At 38.2% G+C, this 14,491-nt stretch overlaps 1 protein-coding gene and 1 long non-coding RNA gene across 5 annotated transcripts in view; one reads left to right on the top strand and one right to left on the bottom strand.

Annotated features, from left to right (window-relative positions):
- frmpd3 (FERM and PDZ domain containing 3) overlaps positions 1-14,491 on the bottom strand; it is a 163,475-nt gene that overhangs the window by 91,839 nt on the left and 57,145 nt on the right. For 3 of the 4 annotated variants that reach the window (XM_036127195.1, XM_036127194.1, XM_036127199.1), the window contains one exon: positions 6,662-6,747. In XM_036127195.1, the coding sequence (XP_035983088.1) occupies positions 6,662-6,726 (65 nt within the window). In that variant the 5' untranslated portion in view covers positions 6,727-6,747. Of the gene's footprint in view, positions 1-6,661; positions 6,748-14,491 lie in introns of those variants that run through there. The other variant, XM_036127196.1, reaches the window with a different exon arrangement.
- Positions 1-14,491, top strand: part of LOC110368480 — a 119,873-nt gene that overhangs the window by 88,944 nt on the left and 16,438 nt on the right. The window lies entirely within an intron of this gene.

The raw sequence follows: 14,491 nt of genomic DNA, 5'->3' as shown, positions 1-14,491 counted from the left end.
AAAGTGAAAGGCAACAAAAAAGATCTGAACAAAGATGAAAAAAAAATCCACAAGACAAGGATGGAAGCTGCATAACATTAGAGAGTGGGTCTAATTATAATCGACAGCATCAAATTCATAGTTGGTTTCATTCCTCAAATGCCACCTTTGCTTGCTCATTATCGCTACGCCTTTGAGCCTTTTACGTGTAGCTTTGTGTCATTGATTTCTTTTACTGGGAAAAGTTGGTGTCAACATGAAACTCCGGGAATACATAATGACTTCATTAGTGGTCCTTTTCTGCGATTAATTGGAGCGCTGTGTCACCCAGCATGACAGAGCAGCTCAGCGTCACTGTTGTGACAAAAGACGTGTGCCATGTTGATGAGTCTTGGTTTGATGACACCCACAGCACACACGTGTACGGCTGCACACACGAGGAGCACAAAAGATCTGGCCTTAATCCAGTCAACCTCACATAAAAGGAAGCACTGCCTACTTTCCATTGGCCAATTGCAATCTCGCCGTTCACAGCTTTGATTAGCAACACTGAGCCTTACTTCACAAGTCCCCACATTCTTTCTTCTCCTTTCAGTGCCACATTGGCACGAGACCAGCTGTGTGATCAAAGATGCTGGCATCCTTCTATCTAAACAGTTGAGAAAAGAAATCCAAGGGAACTCACTGTCTCTGAGCTCGAGGGCCAAGAGAGATTAGAACATTTGTTGTGTTCAACGCTTTCTTGGGGTTCGCCATTCGCAGAGCAGGGAACTGTCAAGGAGCAGGAGGAGAAAACAAAACACATGCGCGGTGTACACAGAAGTCAGGAAGGAGACGTAGGATTAAAGAAGGGGAAGAATGGAACAATGAGTGGTAACGTCAAGCTCTGGAGATGCACGGGGAGGCCAGGGATGAAGCGAGACAAGTCTTTCAGGGCTCAGATAAGAATAAACTACAAGAGGCGGACAAGCTGTCTGCTCGTTTTGATCTGGCAAATGCTTCCCACAAGGAAAAACCAGTCTGGCCTTTGATGGATTCATCTGACTTGCTGCTGTTCACTGCGACTTTGAACAGGGCGTGTGAAGTCAGCGTGGCAGCATGATCCTGCCGCAGAACTCGAGAGACCTCTACAGTGTAAATTTAAATTGATCAATTTTATTGATGCAGCTGTTGCACTGGGTCAGCTTCCACATCAACGATACAACACAATATTAAAAGGACACACCGTAAGCCGACGGGATTTCTATCTGAGCTGGTATTAAAGCGCTTACTTTTTAGGGGTATCCATTTGGGACAGATTTGATTAGTGGTTGGCCATTTTCAAATGTTCTACGTCTCAGGCATAAAGGGGAGACTTGATAAAGCAGTGCAATATCCTAAGTTTTCTAAATTGTTTTGCATTGGATCAACAAAGCAGAATGCATTGAATACATGCATATGAATACATGCATATGAAAACATGCGAACCAAGTCTTGTGTCACAGTCCTCTCTTCAGCCAAAAACACACCGAGCCAAAGTGGACACCGAGAAGTGGTTAAAGAGGTTGAGACAAGCTGATTGCATTTTTTTAATTCTTCATTACCGCTGATCTATGAAGACTATTTTTTATTTTTCTTGATTCATTTTTCAACACGTAACAACATATTTGGAATGGTAAATAAAAAGAAGCAGAAGAAAAAAAAGAAGTTAGGAAAGAAATGGTGATGCTGTTAAAAAATGGTGTACATATTCATACTAAGATGTTGCTTTCCCATGAATTGAGAGATGGTTAGAAGGCAGAGCAATAGATTGCATAAGAAAATTCGAGCTAGAACATCACTATGAATTCAACACACAAAGATGCCCAAGAACACCCCTCCTTCCTTTTTATAATAGAAATAACCTTCCATATGCTTATATTCCATCCTGCAGATTTTTTTCTTTTCTTTTTTTTGTCTTTTCTGATGTTATTTGCTCAGCATGCCAAGTACTCTGTGGCTTTCTCTTCTCGTCACAGTTTGCTCAGATCAGTGTGAGGTGTTGAAGGACACTTGCCTTTTTTCCAGTGGGAACACTGAGATATTTAAGAGCGGCACTCTATTTGTTAGGCACAGCTAGAGGAAAATGTCAAATATGTTTACCTCCAAAAATGAAAACCTGCTTTTTTTCTTATGCTTGTGAGTTGGCGAGTCTCCCTACTGTGCTGTCCACCACCTTTGAGAAGATCTTATAGCTCCATTTGGTCACAAAATATGTTGTTGCTTTCAGACACACTGGAAAGCAAGTTGTACAAGTATGGCTATATTATCATTATGTTTTGCACTTTCTTTCAACTCAAGCAAGTGTTCAGCATACTAAATCGTCGACTTTATTACAGGTAAAATATATGCATGACAAGGTCAAACCTTTTCATACCCCTGGCAGAATTAGATTTAAAATATCTTTTCATTAGATTACAATTTTTAGGTTAGGAAATAAGTGCAGTGCCAGAAATTAGTCATACTCCTCTCAATTAGCAATTGAAAAAATTGTATTGGCATTATGGCAATCAAAACCTTTGTATCACTGCTGACAAGCTTTTTGTTTATTTCCACTGGCATTTTTATAATACAATGTTTGGAGATGAGCTCCAAGTCTTTGAGGTCCAAAGATCTCAAAGATTTGCCATCACCTTAATCTGTTTATCATATTCCCTTTTTAGTTTCATGTCCAGACTCTGGTATAGCCACTCTAAAGGATTAACATTAACGAGTTAGTAAAATTAAAACATTGCCCCAAACCTGAATTGGCCAGGGTAGAATTTTTTCTGACTTAACAGTATGTAGCAAAATGCTTTCTTTTAAATTTGATTTATACACCACCAGCATGATTCATTGCTGGAGGGTCTTTAGTCTTAGGTAATTAATGTCACCATTAAATGAATGTCCTTAACAACAACAGCTCTAAAAACTACAAATTACACTCACTGCAAAAATGACCTTCCTAAATTGTTTTCACATGGTTAATTTCTGTGATTACTTCTTGTAGCTCTCTGAGGATCCTGCAGTCTGTTTGTGTTTGTACCCTTTAGTATTGTTTATCTATATATTCTTGTTTCCGTCACTTGTTAGTTTTCTGTTTTTTAAGATAATTAAGTTAGTAATGTATTCATGTTTCTGTTTTATTCCTATTTACCTGCCTGCCCATTCTTATTTTAGTTAATTAGGTTATTCTCCCATTCTCAGGTCATTCACCTTGTTTCCCTGTTAGATTCTGTTCTCCTCCTTCCCCTGCTAGTCCATTTCCCTCTCTCTACTTCAGCCTAATTACTTCTACTCGTCTCACCTGAGTTTATTTGCTCCACCTGCTGTGCCTTCTGTCTCCTCTCCTATATAGTCAGCAAGTTCAGTCTACACCTTGTTGTGTCCTGATCCGTTGTTTCACCTGCCTGTGTGTAATTTTGCCATTTCTTTATTAATGAACTCACCTTCACCTCATAATGTGCCTACATACCTCTTGTCAGCAATTCAGTCTATTTCCAACATTCAGCACCATGACAAAATTATTCCAAACCCTTTTTTGTAACTGCTCTTGGGACATTTAATGTGTTACTTTTTTATTTTCCTGTAGCAGCCAATTGTGTTGCAGTGCTAGTTGGTATATAAACAAGAATAATAGAGGATTAGTCTGTTGTTATTTTTATTTCTGGCCTACTCTTTAACAGTTCTACACAGCAAACAAAATTGTCATTATCTCTGTTTTTTTCCCTTCTCTCTTCAAAATACAATGGTATCTACAGCGACTTGTATAAAGTTACAGTTAAGCATATAAAGGATGGGCTATAGACCCACGCTTTTCTTGCTAATGATTGTTATACCCCCTGGACATATTTTGAAGTCAACTGTAGGTCAGCTGGACATTATTTCTATTGATCCAAGAAAAAATGCATGGGAGCATTGCCTTCTTTTTTTAGGCAGTATGTAATTTCCAAGTTTCACAAAAATAAAGTTGTTGGAAGTCAAGTTTGGTTTGGTTAACAAATTGAATCAACCCTGATAACTTTGAAATATTTTTTTTAACAGACAGCTTTGCACCTTTTACTTTTTGATCACATGAACTTATTGTTTAGAACATCTTTCCTTTGTCTTTTCAATGGAGTTTTGTCAGAAGAACATGTTAGGTGATGTGTTGTCTGACAGGGGTCCCCAAAGAGAAAATTTAATATATTTAAATGGGCTTTTGGGATGATTTATATTTTTTGTCATGGGCTCCATAATTCCTGGAAGTACCTATGACTGACATCAAGCAGCAGAGTAATCCACTTTGGAAAATTATGAATCAAATTGAGCTTTAACTGTGGTGTTGTTATTGCAGCTTAATGCCATTTTCCTCTTGCTACATTAAAGGTGTAATGAAACATAATACAGAGGGGAATTTCAAAACTGATGACGATTCCTTTCTAGCAATAAATGAAGAGATAAGGAATCATTTACTGTTTCATTTTTCCCACATTAGTCCCTATTGACAATCAAATGGCCACATTGATGTTGGGTGCTGCCCTGTCCCTATCTATACCTATTCTTTTACTCATTATGTCACAACCACGACAACAATGTCACAGTATATCAGGGGACCCGAAAAACAACAGTGCCAGAGACTAGTGACCCCTTTTTGGCAGTGGGAATTTTTTTATAGCGTCATAATATTATGAAAATAAAGCAAAATTTCGGGAATATAGTAGTATTTTTATAAGAACTCTTACAAAAAAATGCACCTTTTCCCACGTTAAAATGTGGAGTGTTGAGCATCTTGTAAATACTTTATACTCGCAAATACGGACATACAAAATCTTTTTAGCACATCAGCATCAGATAATCTCGTGACCCCCCAAAATGTGTATGGAGACCCCTGGGGGGGGGGGGGGGGGGGGACTCTTTTGGGAGTCCCCCCCCCCCAAGTGGACCCAAGTGGACTGTGACTAAATATAAAATATGATTTTATATTTAGTATATGAAAGTAAAGATGTGCTCCAATTTTGTTGGTGTTAAAATCTTTTTAATATGTAATTTTTGATAAATTTTAACTCTGTAACAAAAAATACTTACTGACAAATGGAGAACAAAGCTTATACATTCTTAAATGACACATTTCACTCCAAAAAATTACTGCATCTGTGAAACAATTTGATGGGATTTGTTGATATACAGAGATATTTTAATTTCCATTTAAATTATGTCATTTTTATTTTATCCTGGCACATTTAGTTTTTCATTATAGCAAAATGCTGACATTGCTGAAGAAGGTGATGCGCAGGCACCACAAAATGCACACACTCAAGACAGACCTGCAAAACATCTGTATCCTGTTAATTTGAGGGAATATCTTGCTAGATTTTTCTTACTCAACCAAGCCTTTTTTCACATCAATATATTCAGTTGTTGTCAGTGCTGTATGAAAAAGCTCAATTTGTTGCATTGAGAAGGCTGAAAAAGACAAGTAAACTACCAGTTGAATACATAAAACTTAAATCTTCTGCTATTTATTAGTCTCTGATAGTGAATCTACAGTTCATAGACATCCCTCAGATTTTCAAAATGTGAATGCTATACTTGGACACATGACAGATGACTTAAGTGGGAACATTTTCTATTTTTAATTTTCCATGCTACGGATCTACATTAAAGAATCGAGTGAGATTTGTGGCAGCGATTCAGCACAGAAGAGGTCTTACTAAGGCCAAGTGGCAACCTCTATGAGGCAAAAAGTGGGCCTTTGAGTTAATTATAGAGCATAGCATGGTGATGACGAACAAAATGTTTTTGATGTTTGCAGAAATTGCATTTAATATGCTAATTAGAGACGGCATCCTACTCTTTCTGCGTAATACAGTGTTGGCTGCACTGAAGGATGAATACAATCATCAATGGATGCTCAGAAATACTTAAATGCTGATCTTCTTTAGACAGAGAAAAATAGATGCATTTATAATCCTAATATAAATATGAAATAGATTGAAAGTACATTTCTTTTTAAATGCCTCTGGCTGCTGTAGATTTGATTATAGTATTGATCGCAGACTTTTACCCTGCACCATTATTATAAAGTCCCTTGTTCTGTTAAAGCACCGGCAGGTACGCTGGGCCATCACAGAGGACCCACATTCAGCCCTGGCAGTCAGCTCTCTGGCATGGAATCAATGCAGATTTGCAGATGTGAGCAAAAGCCGCAGCGGACGAGCGCACACATCACTGCTGTTGAAGTGATCGCGCCTTTACTGCAGTGTCATAAAAACAGAGGATTCCCATCGAGATATAGTGCACAGCTTTTGACAGGATTAATGTAATGTCTAAAGAAAGACAGCAAGACTAAGAGTGTTAGAGGGTAAATTGCCGCTATTCATGGTACATTTTAAAAGGCTTATTATAGTATGATCAGTCATTGAGAAAGAGGATATGCATTTAAGGGAAAAATTAGCTTTTGCCTGTGGCTCATTGATGACGGATTTGGCGGTTCATCCCTGTACAATTGGGTTGTATTTGCCTTTATGCTTCTGTCAGGTCAAAATAAAAGAGGGAGATAGGACACTGCCTCCCATTTAGCCCACGCTCTCTTTAATAGCCCTTTTAGCTTTAGATTAAATTGTCTCACTGCAATATATGAACCCAGTGATTCTTGCAATAGTGTAAAGGTTTGGTGAAGCTAAAAGTTATAAAGTTTACTTACGATCTCTGAATGCTGACTGGTGGTAAGAAAGTCTTCCCTTCAGCAGGAAACTCCCACAAACACATTTAAGGTTGCAGTATGTGTATCTGTGGAGAGATAAATGGGGAGATGCCCTCAGTTCTTCATACTTGCATTATGCTACTTGTGCAGGCTTGTAAATAAAAGTTTTTTCTATTGAACTATATTGGGACAATAGGAAATCAACACTTAAATTTGCATAGGCTCACCAGAATTGGACAATACCAGATATAAAAAGAAATTATACATTAGAATAAAATGGAAATAACCATTATTGTCCCTCAGTGGGGAAATTCATGTTTTCCAGTTGGAAAGAGAAACGCAAATGTAAGGATAAGATACACACAAGGGTTAAAAAACAACAACATAAAAACAAAAAACAGAATTAGGTGACTGTGCAGTAAGATAAAATTTATAACACAATAACATACTGTACAACTAGTATGTGTTAATAGCTGTACAGTAGTCAAAACAGTAATCAAAAAATTATAGCATGCTTTGTTTTGAATCCACCAGAAATGGAGCACCACAAGGAACTTTCCTTGGTCCACTGTTGTTTATAGAATACATAATAGAAAGTTAAAGGCCTTTCGTCTGTTTTGTAAAAGCAATAGTCTTCAAAAAGCCAATTGTAAATGTAGCCAAGAGCAGATGGCGTCTCCACATCAAGTCATATTAATATGATGGCTTCATCGCCCTTTCAACCTTTACGTCTTTGCCACACAATAATATGGTCTGTATGATAATCAATGAATTCTGTATGTAGTATTGTGTGATAAAATCTAGTTTGTCCTGAAATATGCTTTCAAATGTGTAGTGCATTTGAGGTGATATCCCAACTGATAGGACTGCTGAATAAAATGAGCCAAACACAACAACAGAGCGGGATCATTTTCCAAGGCAGAACTTGAACTGATGCACAATAGTACATGGGCAAAAACCTGTTTGTTTACAATTACAAAACTGAAGGAGGTTGGAGCCAAATGGCAACACAAGGATGTGAAATGAGGGGGATAAATGGCAAAAAGTAAATTTACAGTAATTTTAATAAAAACACAAACCTAAATACCAAAACACAATGAACCTCAATAGCACAATATGAAAAACATATTTACCAGTTTATGTCTTTGATGAGTTGTATTAATAATGCTTTTTTCTTTCTGGTTCTTACATTCAAATATCCCAAACTCATCAATCTGACAATAGCTACACTTTTTTTTTTTTACCATTTTAACCTGATCTTTATCAGAACCGAAATCAGAAAATATCCAGGGATTGAGTGAGACTATAGACCAAAATGCCTTGTTGATGTTAGAGGAAAGTGGGCAGACTGGTTTGAGATGATGGAAAAGGTGACAGCAGCTCACATTACCATTTGTTACATCCATTTTATATAAATGCCACACTCTTTGAATCTTCTTTGCACACTGGCTGCAGCAGCAGAAGATCACCATCACCTAAGAACTGGAAACTGAGGCTGCAATTTGTCTAGGCTCACCAAAACTTAGAAAATAACAGATTTGAAAAATGCCCCTTATTTTCAGCTCTGAAATTCAGGTATTAGGGTAAGAATTTGGCTGGAACAACATGACCACGTGGATCCACTCTGCTTTAACAAACAGTTCTCCCTGGTGGTTTTGGTTATATGCTGAATATTTACTTCCACACTACAGGGCTCTTGGTGTCAACTGATCATCGCCTAAGTGCCACAACCTACCTGAGAGTTGCTACTAACTGTGTACATGTCTTTCAATCAATCTAACTTTATTTATAGAGCACTTTTCACACAGGCAGACATAACGCAAATAGTTTTACAGAGAAAAATGGAAGACATAAAAAGACATAAAACCACCAGATATGACGCATCAAAAATAACAGACAGATAAAACTAATTATATAGACAATAAAACTACTGTGTTTAAAAAAACAAGTCAGAAAATTCTTTCAATTATAGAGGATAAAGACACAACCGTGTCATCAAATATCATGGTCACTGTGTGCCCATCATCTGATGGTTACTTCTTGTAGGATAATGCACCATGTCACAAAGCTGAAATGATCTTAAACTGGTTTAGTGAACAATGATTACTCTATACTTCAACAGCCTCCATAGTCACAAGATCTTAATCCGATAGAGTCCTTTTTGGATGTAGTGAAATGGGGGATTCATATCATGGAATCTGCAGCAACCGCATGCTGCCATCAACTCAACAGGGACCAAAATCCCTGAAAGATCTTTGCCCATGGACTTAGGACCGTATTGAGGGTAAAAGTGTGTCTGCAGTAGCAAAGCGTAGCTTATAAAGTAGCCTGACGAGGTTTATGGCTTCAGGTTATTTTCAGTTAATCATTTGAATTATTTACTCCCTTTTCCTGTTTTTGTTAGGAGCTTACTGTTTTGTTTCCAGTTCATGAAATGTTTTTTTCTTTTCAGATACTGTAAGACCTTTGTAAAAGAAATAAACATTGAAAATGCCACATAAGCTATGGTAAGAACTGAAGCATATTTATGCGTGTAGGTGGGAGAATAACACAGGTATATTGCTGCTTATATAATGGTCATTATTGAGATGCAAATTCTTAGACTTCCTGCCGTCATAATTCATTTGCATTGATGCAAACCTCTGACTGAAGTCACTTAATGCCGTTTACATGATTGTGTACTGTATGCCTACTGAGAGGTGGTGCAGCAAACACCGGCTTATGTTTGGGAGCTATACGATATGAATGGATTCCTCTGACAGGAGGTCACTTGGGCTGTTGTTTGATATCAGATTTTTGGGAAAAAAACTTAGCATATGATTTAATTTTCTGTGGCTTCCCTTGATTGAAATATAGTAACTTTTCTGCCAACTTGAGGAGAATTGGTTCCAAATGTGTTTTTAGTTTGATTAGCTTCAGAGTGAAATTGTTGAGATTTTTATTGGTATGTACCCTGAGGTAGGGCTGAAATGGTAAATCAATGAAATAGCCTATTATAACCTTGACCTTGATTTTCCTCAGTTGATGGCTCTGTAGTTGATCCCTCAGTCCTGCTATCTGCTCTGACCTCAGCAGGTTAAATATGACTGGTGGGATAGATTTTCTCGCATCCATCTCCATTATTTGATCCATCATGGGTCAAAGGTCTTTAAGCTGTTTTGTTTATTTACCATTCATCTGTAAATGTTGGTCACTTAAGGTCAAACAATACAGACTGAAAATCAAGCCCACAGTGCTGTTATTTTTAAAATGGCTAAAGTCATGTATAAGCAATTTATACCCACATTTTCCACATGTTTGGAAACATTTACCCTGTTATCTTTTTGTACCAATGCAAAGTTAGATTTTATTATTTGTTTCCCTAACATTGTTTTCTCTTTAAATATACTGTTGTACAGGTGTGCTAAATTCTTGCAAGAAGGCTTTATTGCAGCTCCTCTCAGATTAAAATAGTTAAGAAAAGGGGAAAAAAGAGAAGGGTCTAAGGTTTCTTGATGGTTAAAAATGGTGTTATATTTATTTGCACTTTTATTACCTATACAGGGGTTTGATAAAATTATTGGATGCATCAACTTAATCAGATTGTCAAAGACAGGGGGTAGATATTGCAATCTGCGTTGCAATGCTGCATTACCAAACTCATGTTCTCTGGTTGAGAAAAAGTACTGATAAACTAAACGAATACTTGATTCACATAGGTTATAGTCTAAAATAATAGAATTCTACATTTGTTCCAGCTGCTATGAATTTATTTATGAAGATTTGTTCTTCTGATGCCTCATGCGAGAGCAATTGTTTGCTTAACTTATTTTAAATCCTCCTTCAGTTCCTGAAACTGTATATATGTATTTGGTAGACGGTAAGACATGTACCCTTTCTACTGGAACCCAATTTTTCTTCTTCATTAAATCAATATTTAAACATGAACTAAGCCTCTTCACCATCAATTACCTCAAAAGGTATTTTGGTTTTTGATGGGAGATTAATTTGAGTTCGTATGATAATTTTGCACCTGCTTGATCCACGTCACGCACAATGTCCTCCTTTAAAGGAGCAATAAGTGACATTTCACCACTAGGTGGAGCTTGAGCACTGTCTGTAGAGCAAAACGAGGTGTGTGACAGACCGCGCCTCTCTACCTCCACTACACCTGCAACCTGGCTCCTCCTATGCCCATATTGGCAAAGGATAAATTCACAGCAAAACAGCATCACCTTTTGGCAGAATCTTTCTAGTGAAGAAGTGAGTAGCTCATGAATTTGTAATGCTGTTAGCAACAGAATATTTTGAGCTGCTGGGGGTGTTCTCTGCCATGTTGCTCCAATGCTGCTCTGACATTTTAGGGGCAGGGAGGGGCTAAGCCCTGAGTGGCAGCTGTTCACATGCATGTACACGCAAATACAAACACATTCATTTCACACGGCCGGCCAGTCTATGTAAACAAGAGACTTAAGAACAACACAATTTTTTAGATGCTTCTATCTGAAATAGTCACATTTTGACTCAGTGTGTTTTTTGTTTTAAGAAAAAAAAAACAGCCAATGGTGGGCTATTTTTATAGGTTGAGCACCTGCTCTCAAAAATGTCTGTGCTCTGGTACTTAACAAAAAATAAAAATAAAACAAAAACAAAACATACCTTGATGTACAAAATGGTCACATTGGGTGACAAACATTAATGAAAACCCCATACTCAAATTTTAGGATGCTCATTTCGATGTTCAAATACAATTTAATGAAAAATTGAAAGTTTAAAACTATTTAAGTAAAACTTAGCTTTGAGCAGCTGTTAAAATATTTTGCATAACAGTATAATCTTTGCTTTAATGGGAAAGTAAGACTTTTCCTGGTTGGTCAAGGGAGCTGTTGAGTGCAAATATACTGCAAAGCTACATCAGACTCATTAGTTAGACTCACTTTTCCTTTCAAGTATATTCTTGCATAAATTATTGATCAAGCTCTATCATAGTATTTGATCACACTTTTCTAAGCAAAGGCAGAGTTATACAAACCTAAAAGCATACCATTCCATTTATGCCCTAAATTATTATTATTATGGAAAGTGTGATGTGTGTAACTTTGATAGTGGAACCAAAAAAAACAAGAGGGAGAAACACTTAAACATTAAAATAAAACTTAGGCACTGCTTTATGTAAGTGACTCAGGAGGATGGGTTTGCATGCCCAATGTAAAATTCAATACAGAAATTTGTTGTGGACAACAGGAAATAGATTAAATAGCCCATTTGGCTGCAGTGGCTTTTCATGTGCTTGTTAGAGTGACATTTTTTGAGGTTTTAAAAAGCAAAGCCCAACTTCTCAGACACAAAGTTTTATTTGAGTTCTATTCCACTTTAAATCATACACACATCCAAGGATGGCTGGTATAAGTGGGCTTTTAGGGCTAAGCCCTCCCTGGTGTTTACAGTAACGTTTTAAAATACCTAATAAACACAAATTAAAAATGTAGGCTCGCCCCGCCCCCTCAGTTTGCGACTCATTGGGGCTAATTTTGTTCAGCCCAGGGTCAGCCCAAGGCCACAATTTAGCCATTGAAGACAGACGTATAGACCAAAGGATATTCAAATCCAGCAAAAGGAAAACCAGAGTTTTTCTGTGACATGGTTTCAGCGAAAGGACTGGCTAATGGCAAGTATAGCTATGAAATCTCTTTTCTGCTTTCCGTGTTTGCTGTTTGGAGGAAACCCAGCTTGGACTCAACAAGGAATTAACAATCTAAAACATTTATAGTTGAAACCTGTAATGCAAGCAAATTAGGTTGGCCAACTGACAGAGGCTCTGTGTAAGCTTGGTTTTATAGTATGTTGTGGTGGCTTTTTAGGGTTGACCTTGAGCTGTAAAAGGACGTGTCCACTTATAGCAGATTTTCTTTATTTCAAGTTGCATGCTTCTGTTGTTGGAATCCAGTCTGCAGCATTCTATTACATATAAATAATTATCTGTTAGCCCACCCTTCAATTATCACCATCTGCCACCACTGCACACACTTGTTTGTAAAGCAAATCAAATTTATTTCCATTTGGTTTTAATAAAGTTTTCAGCAGACATCCTGCTTTTAAACATTATTTATCTGTTGAAATCTCAGTAAAACTAATCACAGATGGATTTCTTTCTTTAAGTAAATGTGGTTAGATCACAACAAAACTGTTGTAGTACAACAAAGTATATTTTAGCTAGATTCTTTTTTGCTCTGAGCGAATCAATGGACTGTAATGCACTTATTTTTGTATATTCACTCTGTATAGGAACGGTATGTCATAATCTCAGCTCTTATACCTGGTCTGATCACTCATCTCACACACCTGCTTAGCTCTGCCCCTTTCCTCATTACCTCTCATCTGATCCACCTGCATCTGTCAGTATATAACCAGCCTTCAGACCAGTCATCAGTGGCAGATTATTTTGAGCCATCCGGTGAGACTTATTCCAGCGTTCTGTTTGTTCTGACTTCCTGATCCTGACCTGTTTGCCACTCGACTTCTGAGCCTGCCTGTTCCCGTCTGATTCCGTTTGCCTGACCTGACTACCTGCCTGATCTCTGCCTGCGTGTGTACCGATCACAACCGTTTCCTGACTACCAAGCCTGCCTGTGCTAGTCCAGCCTGTCAGCTGCACTATGTACCAAACCTAGAACTGTGACCTGACTCCGGCCGTGGATCATCCTTTAGCACCTCACCGGACCCCTGACCTCCTGGCTCTGACCACTGACCATGTCCCCGACCTCAGCTTTGGCTTCGCTCTTCTGCTCATCCTGCCCATGTTCGTCCTCATGGTTTTGACCTTCTGCCTGTCCTCCGACCTCCGATACACCAGTGTCTGGGACTCTCTGAGCGCCACCGTCGCACCGTGTTAGCAGCCCGCCAGCTGTAACCTACCTCTATTCTTGGACCCGGACTGGATATTGAGACCAGAAGTTCCTGCTGTAGACGGCGATGCCGACCCACTCCATTTCAGTTCTTAATAAACTGTTTAAACCTGTTTGTTTGCCTCGAATTCTGGGTCCTCCTGTTCTGAGCCTAACACGGTGTGCAACTTTAGAAGCAGCAACTTTTGACAAAAACTGTTTTTATAGTCTTTTCATTATAGTTATACATTTGCTTCAATTACTCAAATAAATTCAAATTATTTCAAGATTTTGCCTTCATAGAAGCAGCCAAATGCTAAACTAAGAAAATGTTATTTATGTAGGTTCAGTTAATTTATTTAAGCGAAACTGTATCACTTGGCAGTTTGCTTTGTTGAATTTTGTACTTTTGTCCCTCTCTGCTGTTCTTTACTGTGTGACTAAAAGTTTTGTTTCGCTTTCAATTCAAACATTTTTTATTTATATATCACCAATTCCCAACACATGTCATCTCAAGGCACTTTACAAAGTCAAATTCAATCAAATCATACAGACAGATTGGTCAAAAAGGTTCCTATTTAAGGAAACCCAGCATATTGCTTCAAGTCTTGACAAGCAGGATTCACTCCTCCTGACTGAGCGTGACACCACAGTGGACAGTCTGCATTGTCGATGGCTTTGCAGCAATCCCTCATACTGAGCAGGCATGAAGCGATGGTGGAGAGGAAAACTCCCCTTTAACAGGAAGAAAAACCTTCAGCAGAACCAGGCTCAGTGTGAACGACTATCTGCCACGGCTGACTTGGGGTTTGATCCAGGAATGTTTTCTACGTTAGAAAGGGTAATGATAGATGGTCCCTGCCGCCCCATAACGTTGCAATCTGCCTGACTGACAAGAGGACAGCGCCAAACTGGGCCACAATGGAGACCCAGCACAGTTTACCCAGAGCACCGTGATCCCAAAACG

This window comes from Fundulus heteroclitus, chromosome 23 (assembly GCF_011125445.2).
Source record: "Fundulus heteroclitus isolate FHET01 chromosome 23, MU-UCD_Fhet_4.1, whole genome shotgun sequence".
NCBI lineage: Eukaryota > Metazoa > Chordata > Actinopteri > Cyprinodontiformes > Fundulidae > Fundulus > Fundulus heteroclitus.
Note: the sequence above shows the minus strand (reverse complement) of the source record. Positions and strands in the feature narration are given on the sequence as shown.